The following is a 23,280-nucleotide window of genomic DNA, read 5'->3' as shown; positions in this document are numbered from 1 at the left end:
TAGTAAACAGTATATGCTATTTTGGGCATGTTTTCAAGTTTTATTTAAATTGGATCATATTATATTTAATTTTGCATCTTGCTTTTGCCTCCCAGCAGTTAAGTATTTGAGATTTATCAATGTTGAAACATTGACTTCATGAATTTCATTCATTTTAATGAAAGGGTACAAATGGAAAACACTTTTGTATATAATCTTTTATAATTCTAAGGGTAATTTATGGCTGTCCTATCATTATGTATTTTAAAATGTAAACAAAATCTGATTTAAAATAAACCATAAGACAAAATAGAGAACATTTACATATAAAATTAGGTGACTAGACATCTCTTGTATGTATATGTAATGAAAGGGTTTTGACTCTATCTCCATGATTTTATTTATGAGTTATTACAATTTCCTGAAATTAACCACATCAAATCTTGTTAAATTTTGCCACCACCTAGAATATCTTTGCTAACTTCTGGAATAGTTATATTCATCAAACACAAGTGACTGAAACATCAAAAAGAGTTGTAGAAGCTAGAACTTGAGAGGAAAGAATTCAGACTTTTACTATGTTGAAGCTCAACTCAAGGCTATTTCAAACAGAGACTATGCTGGCTATAAAGCGCATTTCATGTACGGGGGAGGGGACACAAAAGCATTTTGGAGGTGTTATTAATGGAATGTTCTTGATATAATTAATCAAAAGTTGTGTCATGGGTCTCCCATGGTGGCGCAGGCAGTTGAGCGCAGGGCTGTGAAGCTGTCTGCAGCCTCTGCTGCGCTGGTTCGATCCTGGCTGGCCTGGTTCAATCCTGCCTGGCCTAACCCGCTGCTCCCCCAAGCAGTGTATTTCAGTCAGACTGCCTGCTCTGTTCCCCACTCTGTCGCTGGTGAATCCTCTCACCCTTCCACGCATCTGGCCTGTACCCTGATTCTTGTGTAAAATTAAGTAAATCTTTAAAAAAAAAAAAAAGTTGTATCATATTAAAACCCTTTATTTTAAATTATTTAATATACCACCTAACACAATGGAGAAAGTGAATTTTGCATTGCTCAAAGCTTGTTTAGCATTGATATATCCTAAAGGTCAGGCTTCAAATAAAAATAGAGTAAACAGGGGCCTCTGTGGTGGTGCAAAGGGTTAAGCACCACACTATGAAGCAATCTGAAGCCTCTGCAGCATGAGTTTGATCCCCAGCTGGCCAGGGAGCAACCCACATGGCGCAGCAGACCTCTCCTGTCTTGCCCGCTGCTCCCCTCAGCAGTGTATTTCAGTCAGTCTGCCTGTTCTGTTTCCTGCTCTGTCTCTGGTGAATCCTCTCACCCCTCACATCTCTGGCCTGTACCCCAGCTCTTATATGCATAAATAAATAAATATTTAAAAAATAAATAAAAAATAATAAAAATAGGGTAAACACAAACAGAAAGCATAAGTCTAAGCACATGCACTGGAGAGCAGCTAAGCAGGCCCTAGGGTGACAAGAATGTCAGAGAACTACGACTGGGGAAAGACTGCCCACTGCATACAGACTCAGCAGTCTCACTATTCTATTTCTACTTAGGTCTTCACTCAAGCTAAGAATTTCTTAGACAAGAAACTGAAAAAAGAAAGACTTTTATGATTTACTTTGCTTCCTTTGGTGACTCAATTCAAAGAGCATGGGAGACGAAACAAAATAAGTAAGTGGAAATCATCAAACTAAAAAGCGTTCTTCACAATGAAAGAAACGAAATGAAAAGGCATTCTAAAAGGGAGAAGCTATCTAAACACCATTTATTCAAGAGGTGCATCCAAAATACATAAAGAATTCATAAAATTCAATAATAAAAAGCAATCCCATTAAAAATGGGCAGAGGCCCTAAATAGACACTTTTGCAAAGGAAACATTAAGACGGTGACCGGATGGAAAGATGTTCTTCATATCTTATTAGGGACCTGCACATCGAACCCACATATCTGCCGGAATGGTTATTATCCAAAAGACAGAAAAGCAAGTGTTGGGAAGATGTGGAGAGGAAGAAACCCTTGTACACTGCTGGAGGCAACATAAAGTAGTGCAGCTATAATGGAAAGCAATATGAAGATTCCTTAAAAAATTTAAAACAGAAATTCCATATGATCCAGTTATCCCAGTTCTGGGTATTTACCCAAAGAATACAAAGCATTAATTCAAAGAGAAACATGTACCCCACCACCCATGTTTCACTGCAGCATTATTTATAATAGCCAAGAGTTAAAAACAACCTAAGTACCCTTTGGCAGGTGAGTGGCTAAAGAGCTGTAGTATACAGCCACAATGGAACACTACTTAGCTGTAAAAGATGGAATCCTATGAACTTGCAACATGAACAGACTTAACAGGTCTTATGCTTAGTGAAGTTAACTCAGAGAAAGACAAACACTGTATGATTCAGTCATATGGTACACAAAGAAACAAGTGAACTAAATTACTAAATGAACTAAATTAAAAAAATAAACTCAAACAATAAAAGCAGTTAGTGTTTACCAGAAAAAAGGGGGGAAGGAAGACAATAGAATAAAAGGGGTCACTACATGGTGAAGGATAGAACTGAAATTTTAGGGCCTACCTGGTGGCGCAAGTGTTAAAACACAACCTATGAAGCCATCTGCAGCCACTGCACACAACCTATGAAGCCATCCGCAGCACGAGTTTGATTCCCGGCCAGCCAGGGAGCAACCCACATGACACAGCAGACCTCTCCTGTCTCACCTGCTGCTCCCCTCAGCAGTGTACTTCGGTCAATCTGCCTGTTCTGTTCCCCACTCTGTCTCTGGTGAATCCTCTCACCCCCCACACCTCTGGCCTGTACCCCAGCTCTTGTCTGCATAAATAAATAAATCTTTAAAAAAAAAATCTGAAATTTTAGTGGTGAACTTAATGCAGAATATACAGCTGTTGATTCATAATGAAGCATACCCAAAACTTATATATTATAATGTAGTTTTACCTCAATAAAAATTTTAAAATATTCATAGAAAAATAAATCAGATTAAAAACAAAAGGTTACCTAGATCAGAGTTTTTCATCAGGAAGTAAGAATCCAAAATACAAACTATTTTTTTTTTCCTTTCTGTCTTCAGCATGGTGTTATGGTTAGAAAGTGGATTTTGGAACCCCCCCCAGTTCTAAATCCCAGTTTCACTTACTAGTCACATAGCTGTGAGCAAGGCAGACAAGATTTTTGAGCTCCCTATCTGAAAACAGAGCTCCAGCTCAATGTTACTGGAAGCATCAAGCACAGAACCTGACAAATTTTTACTCGTGTGTCTAGTAGATGTCATTATTCTTTGCCCAACTGTTTTCTCCTTTCCAATTTCTTATTCCTAAGGATATATTTGATTCTATAATTCTATAGTCATCTTTGATTTAATGTAACTAAATTTAAAGGATTCTGGTTGTATAAACAAGTCCTTAACCTCGAGTTCACCGTCTTGACAATCATTTAAACAAAACATTAATACCAAACATTGGCTGTTATTCATTCAACATGCATTTTTGAACATTAACTCTAAGGAGGCACTGCACTAAACCCAGAGAACAAAAGGGTAAAGAGAAAAATGCCCCTGTCCTTGTCCTAGCTCCTGTTCTTTTCTGCACTCTCTTCTTCCCCACAGGCACACACACCCTGTGAGATGAGTAGCTCTCTTCCCACTTTCAATATCTACCTACCTCCTACCCATTACTTTCTTTTAAGCACTTGCATCTATCTTTTCACCAACCAACATCACTATTATCCTCAAAAACTATAGCAATAATAAAAGCAAAATTATCTTGAAATAGGATCTGTCAAAGATATCTGGCACATACTTTTCCCCCCTACATTTTGACATTTTGCTAAGTTGGTAGAAAAGAACACAGGAGGAGACTCATAGTTACTACTGCATTTGCAGGACCCACCTGCCTCGCCCAGTACTACCCTCGTATGCTGCTGAGTTTGGAAGGAGAAGGGGCATGACCTTCACAACTAAGTCTTCTACTTTGCTTCTGTCGATCTTACTTCCCATAGAGCCTTTGCCACTAAGACTGATCAGGCTCCACTCTGCACTCGTTACCACTGAACCCTCTCAACTATTCAAAGAAATCACCATCTGCTTCAAAAAAATGTTGTACAATGTCAAAAAGAATGAGAAAAGAATAATATAATACTAATAATAGCTATGATAATTCTTATATCCCTGCAATAAATGATTTCTGCCAAAAAGCACGTCTTTCATCTCCATTAAATTATTTTCATAAGATGGAGAAGCACCCACCTATTAAAACCATCATTTAATTGTATGCAAACGTGAAAATAAAATCACTATTTATTCTATACATGAGAAAATATTCCAAGAGGTTAACAGACTCATCAGGGTCACAGAGAAGGAATTTAGAACCCAAGTCTTATACCCTGAAATGTTAGGTGATTTTCCCCCTTACTGTACAATCTTTTTTGTCTCACTTTTTGAAATATTCGCACAGAGGACTCTTAATTTCTTAGATATACACCTTATAATGCTATTGAACCATCTGTGGCGAGCAAATCCTGTAAGTAGGATAACATATTTTATAATTCAAGCCTCTGCTTAGAATTTGAAATTTTTCAAATGCCCATAAATTAGGGGATCAACAATGATACACAGAATACCATTCTATTAGGAAAACTAGTAATTTTCCCCATCTGTAAAAGGGGACCAATTACCCCAGGCACAGGTTCCTAGTGAAGATGAACTGCACATGGTGAGCATCTCACAGCTTGCCTAGCATGCATTCAAGTTCTGTTACTGGGCAGGCTGAGGAGTACCCTGGAACCCCCAAACCCACCCACTCTAAATAGGTTCTGCCATCTGCTACATCAAGACAAAACATACTCTAGTGCATAAGATCTTTAATGGAAAGGAACTTTAATACAATTTGTGTGCAATCTAGTGAAGGGAAAAAATAAACTAGTTTCCAAATCAAGCTCACAAAGTTACCCATCCCCTTGTGGTTAAATGCCCAAACAGGGTTGGCCCAAAGCAGGACCACTGAAGCCCCAAAGCCTGCCACAAGTCTATGGCACCTCCTGGTGGGAACACATAGGAAAGGGACAGAAGAGGCCTATCACGTCTAAGACAGAAGGAGCAAAATCAATATCAAGATAAATGCTGCCATTGTTAACCTCCCCACAGTTTTCTCATTCACATCTGTTTCAACCAGTCCAAGACCAAGAAGCAAGAGCAGCTTCTTCACATGTCTCTGCTCAATGTGCCTCCTCCAGGTGTCCTTCTGGCTCTCCTTCCTTCTTTCTTTTCTTCCTCCAGCCTCCTCTCCAGCTTCTCCTCCTCACTACTCAGTTTGACCCTCCCTTAGGTGGGGCAGAGAAACTGGAACCTCCCCTTTTCCTGGGGACCACTTTGTTACAGTTCTATTATTCAGACTGAACCATTTGTGGTAGCAGGCCTGTCACGTTGTATTTTTTAAAATTAAACTAATAAGGTTTCAATTTATTAAATATAAACTTTAAAAATTAATTAGAATGCCTTGGTTTTAATTTGTGGTTTTGAATCCTAGGGCAAGTTAGGGATAATTAGGCAGTCTCAAGGACAGTGTGGGGACTACAGGAGAGTTAAGGAAGGCTCCAGAGATAAGGGCCACAAATTCCATAGGGGACTGATCAAACACCCCAGGACTTATGACATTAGGGACTTACTTTATGACCTTAGGGTCAACAAGACATACCAAATAAAGGAAATGAATAAAGAAAGATAAAGGCTGGGACACAGAGACTTAGTTCCTGGCACAGAGACATTTAGGCAGTGAGCGAGACCACCAAGAACTAACCAATTATAAAGAGACTGGTGGAGCTTTAGAATAATTAGAGAAAGAAGGTATATATTCCCTGAGACACAACTCCACTTTGGCTTCCTTGCCCCTCCCTGGCTTGGTTTCATGGCCTGAGAGTCCCACTTTATTTCTGTTCCTTTTATCCTCAATAAACTTTTTCTTTCTCTAAACAAACCTGCCTCTTCTTGCTTGCTCGCCTGAGCATCTGCGAAGTTCCTGCTGCAGCTTCGTGAGACACCAACCGGTGGTGGTCTACTGGCTGGGACTCAGCGCTGCCTTTGCAGCCTGGGATCCATTTCTGGCTGGGAGACTAGGCCTGAAAATCTACAATTCCAGTATCAGTTTTACTTAGTTAACTATGACAGGTTGCCAACCATACTTTGTAAATCCAGGAATATAAACTTAAAATTCTTCTTCAAACTGTGAACATTCCCTTCTGTGCTTGAATCCATTTGGTTTAAATGAAATTTAAAGTCAAAGGAAATTCAGAAATATATATTTTAATAAAGAATGAACATATCAACTCACAAAGTCCGAGCAAAGGTACATTAGGAGAAAAGAGATATAACACAAAATAAAAAACTTAATCAGTCACTATAAAATGTTCCCTGGTTGATCAAGAATGACACATGTAAGCATATTGTTTAGTATGTACATGTAAAAAATAAGCAAACAAAAAATTAAAAGTGGTCAAAGAGAAGTTTCTTCCTGGCTTTGAAATTCTGTCAGCTTTTTTCACAGGTCTGAATATCAGTGTCTACTTCTGATAAGAAGGAAAGTGAGGGAACAGTTGACCAGATCATTCTAAACCCCTCCAGCTGTCTTGATGAACAGATAGGTTGGCACTGGGCAGGTTACTCTCCAATATGTTGGAGCAGAGCTTGGTGGGGTTGCTGTGGATGACCAGACACTTCTGGAGTGTCCTAGTAGCTTCCGCAGGATCACAGTCATTTCTACTAGCTGCCAATAAGTAGAATTTAACCTTTAAATGGTTAATCATTTACACCTTTCCTAACACTGCAAAGAGTCCCCTCTAGAAATTATGTAAACATGTAAACACCCAGTGATGTATTAACAGAGTTTGTAATCCACCCCCCCCCCACCCCCAGGCATCCTTTGGGGATAATAATTCTAGGTGAAGGCCACTGGGGGTCGAGGGGTGGGGGTGTGGGAGGCAGAGGAGAAAGTCCAAAATAAACTACATTTGTCTACAAAAGTAAGAGGGTAACTCTAACAATAGCAAAGCAGGGGTAAGACCAGGCAGTAAAAACTGGAAATTCTGCAACTGCAGGCCAAAGGGGAGAAATCTACAGCTGGGTTGAGGGCAGGACGCAGCAGACGCACGCGCTGTCGTAGAAACGGCCAAGGCCAGGACCCGTCACAGCGAAAATCACGCGGGGGTGTTGATATGGGGGGGAGGGGGCAATATGCACCCCAGGGTGGGGAATCAAATTGCTAATCCTACTAGTACCTAGGGCTGAGCCTCAGGACCGGGATGTAAATCTCCCCAGGTGATTTACTGCGGAGGAATTTGCAACCCCTGAAGCAGAATGACTTCAGCCAAGGGCTCCTTCCTAACTCACAAGTTCTCGGGGAGCCTGTGCCGGGCAGGAGCACAGCCAAAATCAAACTCGAGGCCATTTGGCCTAGCGGAAAGGAAGTCCGCTGCCTGCACCACTAAAGGGACTTTTTTAAAACCACTTACCCGGTTAAATTAGGGAATCAAAACCCTCCGGGGCTCGCTCAGGCTCCCAGGTAAAGGAAGGCGGGCCGGGTCCACCTAGAACACTTGCAGGCTCCGCCTCTCCCCGCCCACAGGGAGGGCAAGAGGCTCCCGGGTGCGGAACGAGGAAGTTTGGACCTTCTCGGCCACCGCTCCTTGCAACATGGCTGCCCCCAGGGAACGGCGAGAACGACCGTGGGAACACAGACCCTGAATCCCACCACATGGATCGCAGCGCAGAGTTTAGGAGGTGGAAGGCGCAGTGCCTGAGTAAAGTGGACCTCAGTCGGAAGGGCAGTTTGGACGAGGACATTGTAGAGCTTGTGCAGGTCCTGAACCGGCAAGAGCAGTTTTTCACCACCAGTTCCTGCTCTGGCCGCATCGTGCTCCTAGATGGGGTGAGAACCAGCCCTTTGTGCCCGTCCAGCGGCTGCTCACAGGATCCCTGTGACCATTCAGTGCAGTATTTAAGTACAGACTGTTTGTCCTTCTGGTGGATGGCATCGGTTTATTTAAGACATTTAGAGGGTGAATTAGATCAGTGTTTCCAAAAACTCGAAGGTGTTTATCACCTGAGGATCTTTATAAATACGGATTCTGATTCTCAAGGTGTAGGGTGGGCCCTGGTATTCCGTATTTCTAACAAGTGCACAAGTGATGCTTAAACTGTTGGCCTGATAATGCTCTTGAATTGTAAAGAGAATTTGATTCTGTAAAATGCAGGAGTCTGAAGCGGCTGCTGTGCTCTGTTCTGTTCCTCTTGCCAATCACTGTTTATACCTGATTGAACGTCGCCTAGATGAAGGAGTTTACCGCCACCTAGTGAACCACTCAATTATCACAGCTCTTGTAATTTTATTTTTCTCTAAGTGCATCAGTATATATAGTCTGAGATAGTGGTCAAGCCTTCAGGCTTTGCAGTGATACTGCTTAAATGGAAAACCAGTTATGGGAATTAGGGGCTATATGATCTTAGGATAGTTACCTAAACTCAGGCTGTCCCTGTTCCACGAATTGAGGAGAATAACTGCTTCATAGAGATTTTCTTTGGTGCAAATGGGGTAATATGAAACATTTATAACGTGCCTAACCCATATTAATACACTATAAGATAAGTTGGTATGAATTTTAGTATTCTGATTGACTTCAGGACATTAAAGATAGCACACTCATAAGCTTTTTCTTTAAATCCCTCACACATCCCTTGTTGGCCTCCCAGATTAATGGGGCCCCTTGGTTTTTAGATTGCTTTTATTGCCTTCTAAGCACTGGCACTCTTGTGCACCTTGCTTTCTCTCCTCCCTCAACCTCACTACTCAGTACTTCTGCCCTATCTCACCTGGATTTTTGTAGTCATTTTCTAATAGATATATCACTGAACTACTATTCTCTCTATCTCTAAGCCATGTTATACAGTGTTAACAAAAGCAAAACTGCATGTATCTCACCTGTGCTGAAATCTTTTATTCCATATTTTTCAACATCGTAAACTCTAAATTCTTACTCCAGTTTACTTTCAGTCCTTTTCTCCACTACTCTTCAACTCCATTTACTGAAAACTATTTTCTTCTTCGACTTATATTTACCTCTCTTTGCCTTTGCTCAAGTTTATTTTTCCTGAAATGGTTTCCTCATCTCAGCATATCTGAAACATGACTGCCAAAACTCCTCTCCCACCTGAACACAGACACAGACATTCACTTGGAAGTAATGACTACTTTTCCTGAACAGCCTTTGAATGTTTTCTGAACCGTTTTTCATTTTTTATATTATACCTTGCATTATATTTTTATTTTTACTAATGTTCCTTGTTTCAAGAATAATTTTGATTAACTTACTAAAAAGCAATACAAGAAGAAAAATAAAAAGGAAAATCTAGATGAAGGGAATACAGATCAGATGAAACCAATGATGGCTTTAATTCCTGAAACTTGTGATTAGGGCCTCTGGTGGCGCAGCAGTTGAAAGCTGGGCTGTGAGGCTGCCGCAGCCTCTGTAGCGCCGGTTCGATCCCTGGCCACCGGCGAGGGTCCCACATGGTGCAACGGACCTCTCCTGCCGCCCCGCTGCTCTCCTCAGCAGTGTATTTCTTCGTCAGTCTGCCTGTTCTGTTCCCCGCTCTCTGACTGTACCCAGTGCTTGTATAAATAAGTGAATAAATAAATCTTAAAAAAAAAAAAAACTTGTGATTAGATGCTGTACATTTGCTAGAAGTAGGCTACACATTTAGCTAAGATTTAGATCAGTCCGCAAGATCAGATACAGAAATCACCAAGGTCATTCAATGAAAACCAAAGTAGATATTAAAGACAAGCATAGTCTTTCCTGGTTCCAAGGCCAGACAGCAGTTTACTGTGGATCCATTGTATAAATAGTTACTTTGTAGAAATATAGTTATTTAAAGCTTGTGGTTTCCTGCATCTTTCCAGGGTCCTTGAGGGTAGAATCTGTTTATACCGAAAGTATCTAATAGAACTTTGCAAATAAACATTTTTTGCAGATAGTAAACAAAAAGTTGATGTGAAAATATCTGCTTTCTTGAAACTGATTTTTCAGTTCTAGCTCTGCCCTTTGAGGGTGCATATGAAATCTAATCCAGAGACCAGCAACACATTATAAGAATGAGCAGCACATCTGTCAGAAAAAAGTGGAGGTTCTGTGTGGCATTGAAACAGTGCTTCTTACCAAAGAAAATTTTATTTTGTGCTAACCAAATAAAACAATCCAAGTCAGGGGCTGCTAGTATACAACCCCTTGTAATAATCTCCTTTCTCCTAACAAAACCATGACTGTATTTCAGAAAATATTTATTAACAGATTTTCCCTCAGTAAACAAATTATTTTCTTTCTATCTCAAATTATTTTCTTTCTGTAAGGTCAAGGCCAGGGCAGGGATGGGGCGAACAACCAGTTCCAAGAGAAAAGCAACTTCTTTGAAAAGCAATTTCAACTCCGCATTCTCCACCTCCTACCAAGGCCAGACCCCTCCCTATAAAAGCTTACCCTCATCCCCTAATGGGGTGCGGGTGCAACTTCTCCAACCCCAGAGGGGGTCGGTGAACCCCAGGGGAGCAGGAGTACAATAAATTTCTTGCCTGTCAGAAACTTGGCCTGTTCTCTTTACCTGCCAATCCTTTCACTTTCTACCTCATGTAATTGGTTTCTTTTTGTGTGTGCAATTAACTTTACCCAAAAATCTCTTGAATTTTTCTCATTAATACTTAAAATTATCACTTGGGATTATTAATTTAGCTGTGCATTGTACTTATTTTTTTAAATGTTACATGATATATATGACCTCATTTGTTATTTTAGGGTATAAATGGCTTTGAGGTTCAGAAACAAAACTGCTGCTGGCTACTGGTTACACACAAACCTTGTGTAAAAGAAGATGTGGTAAGTTTTTATATATAAACTTAGAAATAAACTTTGTAATTCATAGTCACTTTCAATACAGATGAAAAGAAGAAAATTCAAGTTGATTTAAATGCATAATTATAGTAAGTGGAGATTATGAAGCCTAAAGGATAGTCATTACAATAACTTTATGGTCTATAGGAAATAAAAGTATAATTACTTACAGCTGTTCAACAAAACACATTTGCTAGAGGTAGGCTACAGGAGTATAGCTGGCATCAAGTATTATAGTTCTGGGATTGAAATGTCTTTAGAGCACTCCATTCACACTTTAGGTACTGGTTCTCTCTGCATATTTCCCCTTATTCTCTTGCTGCAGGTGATCTTTGTGGGAAGAAAGGTAGATATCAGCAATCTCAGCAGATTGACTTTTCCTAAGATCCATGTATCATTCCTAAAGAATAAGTCTGGGTTATCCTGCTTGGGTTAGGTGTTTCCCCCCTAAAAAAATTTTTTTTTTTTAAGATTTATTTATCTATACAAGAACTGGGATATAGGCCAGAGGTGTGGGGGGTGAGAGGATTCACCAGAAACAGAGTGGGGAGCAGAACAGGCAGGCTGACTGAAATATACTGCTGAGGGGAGCAGCGGGCGAGTCAGGAGAGGTCTGCTGCACCATGTGGGTAGCTCCCTGGCTGGGGATCGAACTTGTGCTGCAGTGGCTGGGGACAGCTTCATAGATTGTGTCTTAACCCCTTTTGCCACCAGAGAGGCCCCATAAGCAATTATTTTTGCCTGTAGAATGGAATGCTGTCCTTGAACAGCCCCAGGCATGTTGTATCACTGATAGTATGATAGCAGGAGGGATGGGTGACAAGGTCACATTTAATAGTCTCACCAGAGTCAGATGTTATGAAGGATGGAAGCTGCTGCTGGGGGATACCGGGCAAACAAATAACAACTTCCTTGTAAAAATTCTAGCTCATTACATTGTGGCTAAACCTCAATCTAACAAAACATTTATACAGAACTTCTAATTTAGCTTTACTTATTTTATTCCTAAATGAAAAAATCTATTATAGAATTAGAACAGCAGATTACTTTGTAAAGGTATGTTAGAATGACATGAAAGATGGGAGGATTGGGAATCAAGTCTTTAAAAAAAAAATAGCATGCTAATAAGTTTTTGGAGACACAGGACCAAGGAAACAAAGTTATTAGGGAAAAAAATATGCTGGATGAGTCAGAAAATTTCTGGGGAGAACTGAGTCATATTTGATGCAGCATCATCAAAGAACTCTATATTTGTGTCTGATGTTAACATCTTTCATTTGTTTAGATTGCAGCTCTGAAAAAAGTGAATGGTGATGCCATTTTGAAATTTGAACCATTTGTTCTTCATGTGCAGTGTCAACAGTTACAGGATGCACAAATTCTGGTAAAATTTTATACTTGAATTGATAGGTATGTAGGTAACATTGATTTTAAACTTCAAATCCACTAAAAATTAAATACATTGTTACTTGTTTTTTATTTAAGTATAGACCTAGGATTATATGAGTTTCTATAGCTGTGGAGCTAAGCAGTTTTACCTGATTAGTCAGATATTCAGAATTTTAACAAGCTTACTTTCTTACAGCATTCAGTGGCAATGGATTCTGGTTTTAGGAACTCTGGCATAACAGTGGGAAAGAAAGGAAAGACTATGTTGGTAAGATACCTTTGGGCAAAAAACAATTCTTTGTGCATGAGGTGATCCAAATTATTAAATAACCTTCTAATTAGACTTTTAATTAAACTCCTACCTTTAGTCTCTCCCTCCTCAAATCTTTTTTTGCTATTCCCTTTCTCAAAGAACCTTCAGTGCCTTACTATTCTTTCCTACAGATAAAGTCGAGAATTGCTAGATTTACATTTTATGGTGACGCTCTGTGTTCTCATCCTAGTGAAGGCCCAATTTAATAACTAACATGATGTGGTGGGAAGATTACAGAGTGTAATGTCCTCTATATGGATACTCCCTGGACCCCTGCTATACTGTATGAATTGTGTATGCAACTCTTCAATCCTTCAGGGTCTGAATTTTCTCAGGGTTCAGCAAACTACTACACTAGAGCTAAGTCTCTGGTGGGGCTAGATCCCACCATACTCATTTGATTATTATCTGAAGTATTTACTGCTTGGCTGGCATGTATTATTTGCCTCAATCTAATTCTGATTCCAACTCCCTGGACTTTCTTATTTTCTATCTAATTTAAACAAATAACTTATTTTCCAAATAGAAATACCTTACAAAAGTCACCTATAAAGAGTGACTAAATAGAAAATCAAAATCCATGGCCCTTCTCGCTACTCATGTATCTGGTGGCCCAAGCAAGAACAGAGCCACTGTTTTTTCTTCCTCTCCTTTTTCTTCTCTGTTCAGTTAGTTACAAGTCCTATCAAATCTGCCTCCAGTTTATCACACATGATGCCACCACTGTCCCTACTTGAGCTGTCATCACCCTTTACCACCATCTTTACAGTTGTCTTCTGACTGGTCTTCCTGCTATCCATCTCCTCCAGTCCTTCCAACCAATATTGTTGGAATCCCTCTTTAAAATAATTCATGATCTCCAAATACTTTCCCTGATATTCAAGGCCTTTCACAAACTATTCTGCATCTACCTTATTTATGCTCACCTCCCATTAGCGTATTTATGCTCCAGCTGCACAGATATGCAGGTGTGTGTCTCTTGTCATAGCACTTATGTGTGTTGTAATTCTTTGCTCACCTTTTTATTTCCTGTTGTAGAATGTAAGGTCTTACAGGCAGGGGGTCATGTTATATTCATCATAGATCTCCACACCTTACATGAGGCCTCAAACATTGCAGATGCACAGTAAGAGTTCATTGCATGAATTTTTTATTCCTCATAATAGTTTTTGTCGTTCATCTTAACCTATATCCAGTGTTTAGATCTACTTGGGAACATGCTGAAGTGTTTCATGAACAGGGTTACTAAGATTGGCAAACCCCAAAGCATCGAGAACGCAGCCACTTTTTAAGATAGAAGAGGCATGCTTTATTTTTACAAGCATGCGACTCAGGCAGTGCTAAGAGGCTTTTTGGCATCCAGTCTATTTTTATTTTCCCTTGAAGATCCTGTTGAGATTTCATTTATTTCTTTTCTTTAAATAGTGTATTAAAGCTTTCTAAGCTTAGTGAGATTGAAACTGTTAAAGTTATTGGATTCCTTGATACTGTCAACTTCTCTAAAAGATAATGCATAGAATGCCTTTTTTCAGACATGATTTTATATGATGGGAAAATCTATTTAATCTCCTTTGGATTAGATTTCAACTGTGTTTAACTAAATTATATCAAAGCACAATGGAACTAAACTATGTTTAAACACAGCACCGACTGGGACTTTTCTTTAGCTATCCTAAGTGCCTCCAGCAGTATATAAGTCCTTATTTCTAAATTGTTTGTTCCTTCTAGGCTGTCCGTAGTACACATGGCTTAGAAGTTCCATTAAGCCATAAAGGAACACTGATGGTGACAGAGGAATATATCGACTTTGTACTAAATATAGCAAATCAAAAAATGGAGGAAAACAAGAAGAGAATTGAAAGGTATAGTAATTGAATATTTCCATGTTTTCCTTATATTGCCTGGGTCACCTTTGAAAACATTAATACATACCATCTTTGGTTTATACATTCACCTGTTTTTCTCCTCGTAGCTTTATTACCAATAATAAAAAGATATTCAAAGTAATAGTAGGTGAGAGAGGCCTGGGTATAATGGGCAATGAATGGAGCATAAGGTGAAAGCTCACAAGGGTAATGGGACAGTGGACAGCCAGCAACGGGCACTGATGAAAGAAAGGTGTTCATTCAGGTTAGAGAGCCCACAGCCACAGGGACTGTTAAAGGTTAAGTTCAAACCTGCAGGGAAGAGGTACACACTGCCCCTCACTGTAACCTACTGATAATTACCAAGAATCTCTCCTTGAGAACAACTGGTTAATTATGAAATTTCGGTCTGTTTTATAGTCTGACTTGTTCAATACCCAACTCTTAACCATGGCTTAGTTTTATAATTGCCGTAATTGGCCCTATAGGAAAGATTATAGATTTTTTTTTTTTTAACAGCTTCTACTTCTCTTGTTATTAAACTTCACCTTCTGGGAGATGAAACTCTCACAATACTTTCTTTTTTAGCTTTCTCCTAAGAATAGAGTTTTTGATATAAAAATAACTATTATTCTGCCTTTCATATAGAAAGATGCCACTGACCAACCCTGAGTAAGATGTACATTTCTGAGTTATTTCAGGAATGAAGGCTAACTTGGTGTCATTCATAACTTCCCTTTATCCCACCGCCTTAGATACCTCACAACCGCAGTCAATCACTACCTAAATAATGCTTGAATCATTCTCTCCCCATACTTATTGACACTTTCTTCATTCAGACTATTGCTGGCCTTACAGTAGGATGCTTCCAGTATGTCTCTTTTATGTCATCCTCCATATCACATCAAAATCTATAAAAAAAACGAAGGAATCCTATTAGTGAACTTGCCTGCTTAAAATTGTGTAACATCTAGAACTTTGCTGGAAGCAGCTAAGGCCAGAAGTGCCAGTGGTAGCAAGGTAGCATAATGGAGAGAGGTAAAATAAGGTTTCAGTAGCAGAACTAAATTGAAATCTAGGTTCCTCTACAACTTACTCAGTTCTGTTGGCTTCATTTTTCTTTTCTCTAACTTGGGGGAAATACCTATCTTAAAGAACAGTGTTGGTTCCCATTAAATAGCATGTATGTAGTGACTAGCCCTGGCCCTGGCCCTATTGTTTCATGGATTCTTAGGGTAGGATAGACGTTCATTTACTCATACAAAGAATAAACCTATAATCACATCAGTACCATCAGCCAGGCTTTCTTAACCAGGGGTCCTCATTTGAACCACAGAATTCACAAAATCATTCAGGTGACTTTTTCTCACTTCTCCCAAGGATGGTCTATAATTTGTACCACTGTAGAGAAATTGTAGGGAAGTTAATTCACTATAGGCAATGGATAGCTTATGGCATTAGGACTTAATTTTCTAATGGAACCCTGGTTGAAAATAACAGGTTACTGGCCACAAGGTACTTTAAGCAAGCATTCTAAATTGATGATTTCAAGTAAGCAAGTGAAAAGCACCCAACTACTCCACCAGACTATAGAAACTGAACTGTATATTGGTACTTATTGGTATCATTCCCCAAGTTTACTACATTTGTTAGACAGTATTTCAGTGAAAGTGTTTGCTAAAACATAGGAGGTAGCAAATCAGTTTCTCTGTTTCCTTACTTGAATTTCAACAAGATTATAAATATAGCCTAAGAGCAACTAACTATACACCTGGTGAAGTTAATTGAGCCACGTTCACCAACTATAAAATCAAATTATACTTTAAATCCATTGACTCAAAAATATGTTTTGAGATTATAGTGTGCATGCTGCTATCAAAAAAGCCACGCTCATCATATAAAATCAGGGAAAAATTAAAGAAGGGTAAAAAGTGTCTTAAGATACTGATTAGAAGATTACATGTGAATTCAGAAAGGGTGAACAAATTAAGAAGCTCCTTTAGGAACAGCTGTACATTCAGCCAAATGCAAGGAAAGTTATACTTTTGATGTTGAAACGAGAAAAAATAATAAACACTAGAGGTGATGAGTTCTGCAATCAGACATTAAGTTCTAAAATGGGTTTGTCATAGGACTACAGTTTCACAATTCAGATATCTACAATAAGAGAATTTTAAAATATCGAAATCCTAATAAATAACATTTCAACCACAAGAAATATTCTGGGAATGTGAAAAGCAAAGTTAAGTAAAATATTTTTATTAGAAAAAAAAGGTCTTGTTTTTGAAAAATAATCTCCAACCTATATTTTAGTTTAAAGAGTAAGCTAATTTCATATGCAATAGAAGGTTTAGAGATCTGTTTACCAATTATGAGGAAGGCTATCTTTGTATCTATTAAGATAAGAATTGACTTGGTTTAATGAAACCACCATTTGACTATGAAAAGAATTAGCAATTTTCTCCTTTTTCATTAATAGTGTAATAAGAAAATGCTAAATAGGGCCTCCCTGGTGACGCAAGGGGTTAATTAAGTCTCAGCATTACGAAGCTGTCAGCAGCCACTGCAGCACAAGTTCCATCCCTGGCCAGGGAGCAACTCACATAGCACAGCAGACCTCTCCTGTCTCCCCTACTGCTCCCCTCAGCAGTGTATTTCAGTAGGTCCATCTGCTCCCCACTCTGTCTCTGGTGAATCCTCTCACCCCACCACACCTCTGACCTACACCCCAGCTCCTGTATACATAAAAAAATAAAATAAATCTTTTAAAAAATGCTAAATAAAATGTAGAATGAAAAAGTTAACATACTATACTATATTGAGTTTCCCAAAGGCAAAGAATTTCTTATTTTCTTAGTGGCACAGTAATAGTAGTTAATAAATATTTGCTAAATTTAGTTGATTAATTTTTTTCCATAGTACTTCTTTTGTAAGGCTCAGAGATCTAGGATGATTATTTTGGAAGATATTAAAATGGCTCAGAGTGGGGACAAACAGGCATAGCCTCTTCCTAAATGCGTCAAGTAAGACATAATAGGACCCTGAGTAACGAGATGCATGGGAGTGATACTGCAAAATATGACCTGAACATGACAGCAGTTGGCAATGGGAGTAGAAACAAAGCGTCAAAAAGATAGCAGCTGCCTTAGACTCATCATAGGGGTCAGTCATAAGTAAAATTAAAATGAAACTACAGCAGCTAAATTAAAGCACTCACACATTCCCCTACAGACTTAACATTAAAGAAGTAAATATGTAAAAAATAAGTAAAAACACTTTTTTTCTTTTTTGATTGTTCCCCCTCAGCTTGCCCTCCAGCTCACTTTTTTCCATCTCCCCCATAATTCCTGTCCTACTCAGCTTCCATTCATCCCTGCAATTCAGCCTGGGTTGTTTTCCAAGGAGCATTTCATGATCTCAGTTGGAGCAAAGTACCCTCAGTGTGCTCCCACATTATCCTATCTTTCTCAAGCATGTTGAATGTGACTTTACCTCTCTGCAGCTCCTATTTAAATTCTGAGCTCCTCAGGGGCACAGACCATGTGTCTGTTTTTTTTTTTTTTTTTTTTTTTCTTAAATAATGAAGTTTCACTGTCATATATACTTGTTAATATTTTGAGAGTATAGAATTTCTCCCCTTAGGCGTCATCATTATAACTAACTCTCCCACCACCAAAGTACCCATAGTTCACCATAATCTGTTGTGCTAAACTTCCCTCCCCCTTCACATCTTGAATGCCTCACAGACCACATATCTTACCTCAGTTTCTAGAACCTGACACAGGCCCTGTCAATACATAGTTGTTTAGTAAAAATGCTAGCACTTAATTAGTTAAAATAAATATTTATGTTTGTGTACATATAGGAATAAGTATACATTCACATATAAGTGTTCATACTTATACATGTGCATACACACACACACACACACACACACATATATATATATATATATATATATGCATGAATAGCTTCTTTGATACTTGTGAACAACAGAAACCTAAAAGGGTATGAAATTGTGTCTAGGATTCATTAATTTTAGTTTTCCTATTTCAAAAGTCCAAGAAATACTGGCTTTTTCTTATAAGTGGGCCTCTAACTGAAATGAAAAAACAGAAATTCATTTTCTCAGGGTCGCACTGAAAACTTTTATGAAGAGAACTAAGTTCAAGGTGCCCTGTGACATGATAATCTTGACTGCAGAATTAGAAACACTGAAGGAAATTTGATTTTGAGGGTGTAGGGGAAAAAATAGTTGCCTAAGCATCCATTTTTTTTTTTATATACTGAGCTCTTTTTGTTGCCTGTGAGAGCTGAGAAATAATACTTTGAGAATTGGGCTTTAGAATGTTATGTAAAAGGTCATAGTATGAGGGGAAGACATATAACTGGAAAACAAATCTCTGCCTTATTGAGTAAGATAGTTTCCCAAAGGACTTTTTGAAAGTTCCCTTGTAAAAGGAAAACATATTAGAAGTTTTTGCTCTTAGTTTTCAGCACAAAAGTCTTGTATCAGTTGTTTTTTGTTACCCCAAAGATGTGGTTTTGAATTCTTAGCTTTTTTATTGGAAGATTAAAGTAAGGTACCTGTTCCTCTTTAATTAACTCTTTTTGTGTGATTTCCAAGGCAATTTATACAGCTGTTTATTCCCTGTGATCCTAAAAGAGCAGTTTAATATTTTTTTTTTTAATTTTCTAGAAATAAAGTGTAATTCAGAAAAAAGACTTGGTTCCCTAAGACTAAGGTACAGGTTGGGGTGGAAAATGATAGGAGAGGAAGTTGCATATCATGGGTCACCTCCTATCATCAGATAAGGGTGATTGGCATCATTTAATGGCAGGTTGGGATTCATGTTTTAGGGGAAAAAATTAGTCATTTTAATGGGTCATTAAGTCATTCTAAATAGGCAGACTGGAAGAGGTGAATAAACCAGTCATCAAGTCCCTCAGGACAATGACAGTACTGGCAAGAAAGACTAAGACAAGTATATACGTTTTCATGAATTTAAGGGCTTGAACAGGGTATTTATAGATGACATGAGTGGCAGATAAAGAAGTTTATTAGTTTGGCCAAGTATTGGTGAGCCAGTTGAAGTCTGCTGAATTCTGGCCTCATCTTTCAACTCTGATAGGTGGAATGTGAAAAGAATAAGCAGTGTCCACTTGAGACCAATGCAGGGCAGATAGTGTCTTTGTAGGAAGGTTGAGGGACAGGGGTGGTAGTGGGGGGCAGATTTCAGTTAAGTTCAGGACAAAAAGTGTACATTAAATGAAAAGGTTGCCATCATGGAATAGAGACCAACAAATTATCTATCAGTGAAGAAATTATGTCAGCTAATGCCTTTCAAAACCTTTTGCTATTCTTTTCACTATGCTTTTTTCCTTTTACCATACTGCCCTCTTTATGTTTGATTTATACATTAAAGAAATATCTATTTAGCATCTATCATGTGCCAAGCATGGTGCTGGATATCAAGGTGTACATTGTGAGGGCATAATTTCTTGAAATATGGACAAGATGCATAGTTACCACATTAAATATACATTAGAATTTTGTGGAGTGTGTGGGTGAGTATAGGTGAGTATATTGTAGGATTTTAAGGCAGATTCTGAACCTTTGCAAGTAGACCTTAGCCTGTTCATTGAATTTAAAAAAGGGAGAAAATTGGTCCATACAGCTGTAGATTCCTGTCATAATCTCCCATTATAATAGAACATAAAAGCATGATGAGATCCTGACAATGACGAGGGAGTTTGCAATGTCCAGACCATTCTAATTGGTAATATGTACATATTGCCAATATACATATATTGGTATATACATACATACATATTGGTATATACGTACCAATATACATACATATGCATATATACATATTCACTTTTTGGCCAGTAATTTATCACTTGTTGGCATATTTTTACCAAGTGTGTCAACACTGTACCACGTGCCAAGATAGATGGGGTGCTTGGGCTCATGGAGTTTATATTCTATAAAACATGAGGGCTTGCTCTTGCTAGGAACTGTGCTAGTTACTTAGATATATCACCTGTAACCCTCTGACAGCCCCACTAGGTGCAGGATAATGTGAATGAGAAAACAGAGACCTACCTAGTGAGGTTGGAATTTAACCAAAGGAGCTATCCCTGGGGCACACTGGCACTGCTGCATGCGGCTCACCCTCTCACCGCTCCTCCTTCCTGCCTTCATTATATACTGAAGGCTACTCTGTCAGGCAATGGGGTGTTAGTTAAGTGTTAATGTGATGAGAAAGGAAATGGAACCTGATTTTCAGGAAGCAAATGGTTTATTCTTTCACAAAATTAACACTGAACTGCCAATAGAAAAATGAGTAGAAAAAAAGAACAGTTTACATTTAAGAAAATTCAAATAGCTAATAAATGAAAATGTTCTGTTCCACTTGTAAGCAAAGAATATTAGAATAATGAGATACCAATTGTCACCCACAAAGCAAAGCATTTTTTCGATAGTAATATTCAATGTATGGGTGAAATAGTCTCTCAGAGACTGTTAGAAGCATGTTTTCCTAGAAAACACGTAGCATTTATTGAGAGCCTTAAAATGTTCATACCCTTTAGCCATGTAACTATATCTCTTGCTGCCTATCCTAAAGAAATAGTTAGAAACTCAAATCACCCTATTTTAAAAAAAAGTCAAGATGACATAATGCTATACTAGCATTAGAAAGTATTATTTTGGGCCTCCCTGGTGGCGCAGCGGGTTGAGTGTGCTGCACTGTGAAGCTGTCTGCAGCCTCCGCAGCGCTGGTTCTATTCCCGACCAGCCAGGGAGATTCCCACTTGGCGCAGCAGACCTCTCCTGTCTCGCTTGCTGCTCCCCTCAGCAGTGTACTTCGGTCAATCTGCCTGTTCTGCTCCCCACTCTGTCTCTGGTGAATCCTCTCACTCTCCTGAAACTCTGGCCTATACCCTAGCTCTTGTATAAATAAAAATAAATCTTTAAAAAATAATAAAAAATAAATAAATGTTATTTTGTAGTTCATTTGATGATGGATGGGAAAAATATTTTTAATGAATATTAAATTTGGAAAAACAATGTAAAACTTCATATGCAATATCACAGTTGTATAAAGGGGAGTGGTATTGGTATACGTGTGTAAGTCCATTAATTCAGAAAACATTAATATACTGGGAAGAAATGGAAATGTCATGTTTATTTTCAGGTAGGTATACGGAGGTGATCTGTACTTATAACTTCATATCATTTCAAAATTCTCTAAAATTAACTTCTATTTTGATGTTTTTATAAAGAAAAAAATAATTGCTGTTTTGTTTTTAACTTTCTTTCTTTGATTCCCATATGTGGAATAGAAATTGAGGTGAGACTGAGGTTGTCAAAAGATGATTCCAGTGTAATTTCAGGACTGTTTTTAAAAAACCGAAAGCAAATTTATTTAGTTAATTTTATTTTTTTTATTTTGTTGATTTTAAAGAGTCATGAAAGCATATTATTTGTTTGGATCATTTTCTATTTTAAGATTAATATATCAAATTCATATGCTTTATACATTCTTTGTGTACTTTAGTCTTTCAGTTTCAGAAGATACAACTGTAACTATACTTATTTCTTTACAGGTTTTACAGCTGCCTACAACACGCTTTGGAAAGGGAAACTATTACTAAGTCACCTCCAAAAGAGAAAAATACCTCATCATATACTCACAAGAAAAAAAGAAACGCAGAAAAAGCACATGGCAAATGTATTACAGAAAAAAATTATAAAGAACTTGAAAATGATGATGATAATGATCCAGGACTTAGTAGTACAATCTTCCCTGGAGATTATAATATTTGATTCTAATGTGTCATGGTATAGAATGTTTTCACAGGTATATAAAACTGCTCTTTGTAAGAGTATTTTAGTGTCTTGTGTGTATCAAACATTCAAAAATGCAAGATTTTTCTCTATTTTTTAGAGAAACCTACCTTATAAACAGATGGCTTTTTAAAATAGCTGTGTATAATATTTACTCATTAAATATCTTTTAGTCACATATTCATTAAAAAATAAAATTATGATTTTGAATGCTTTTTTTTTAAAAATTTCAATTTCTTCTTGTACAGAACAGGAGAATTGCAATACCCTTTCACGAAAGTTTTAACATCAGGAATATTTTGACTAAAAATCATAATATTTTATTTTAACTTGGAAATCTCCAGTATTTAAAGGAGAGCCAGACTTTACTTCTCGTTGCCATGGAGTTCAATGGCAAGTTTTTCCCTCTTCTGGTACATTGTGAGTAAAGCAACTGATACGCTTTTTGTTTAGTACAAAATACCTGAACCTTGTCTCCCCATTTTCACAAACTAGAGTTTGCCACAGGCACAGTCTCCATGAAGTAGGTGGGTACAGTTTTCAACTAAATCTTTTCAGAAATAACTTACTAACACAGGAAGCTTAGTAAAACAAATATGCTATGGAAAATTGCAAGAATCAGCAGATTGGAGTTTGAGTTCTGACTGCTTACACATACGTTGGAGGTTCCTGAAAAAATAATTTAATTCCCAAGAATTACCATTTCCTTTTCTGCACAACAGTAATTCTAATAATTGCCATATCTATAATATAGGGTTATGGAAAGGATCAATTTAGATAAAAATGTGGAAAACCATTAATAGGCTACTCGCATATATCTTGCTATTTCCCATTTTCATTATAAAATAAAGATGCTTTCATACTATATTTTCAAACTATCAAATTATAAAAATTATATGTAACAGAAC

General features: G+C 38.0%; 1 protein-coding gene across 1 annotated transcript; it reads left to right on the top strand.

The window, feature by feature from the left end:
- Positions 1 to 7,763: 7,763 nt before the first annotated feature.
- Positions 7,764 to 22,351, top strand: TYW3 (tRNA-yW synthesizing protein 3 homolog; the record flags this gene model as incomplete). The annotated part of the gene is made up of 6 exons (XM_084242343.1): positions 7,764 to 7,937; positions 10,855 to 10,935; positions 12,236 to 12,334; positions 12,536 to 12,607; positions 14,381 to 14,514; positions 22,132 to 22,351. The coding sequence occupies 6 exons, from the start codon at positions 7,764 to 7,766 to the stop codon at positions 22,349 to 22,351; spliced, it is 780 nt and encodes a 259-aa protein (XP_084098469.1).
- Between the last annotated feature and the right edge of the window lie 929 nt (positions 22,352 to 23,280).

Source organism: Talpa europaea (assembly GCF_964194135.1).
Source record: "Talpa europaea genome assembly, chromosome: 9".
In the NCBI taxonomy this organism is placed as follows: Eukaryota; Metazoa; Chordata; class Mammalia; order Eulipotyphla; family Talpidae; genus Talpa; species Talpa europaea.
This window is presented reverse-complemented; position numbering and strand designations above follow the sequence as displayed.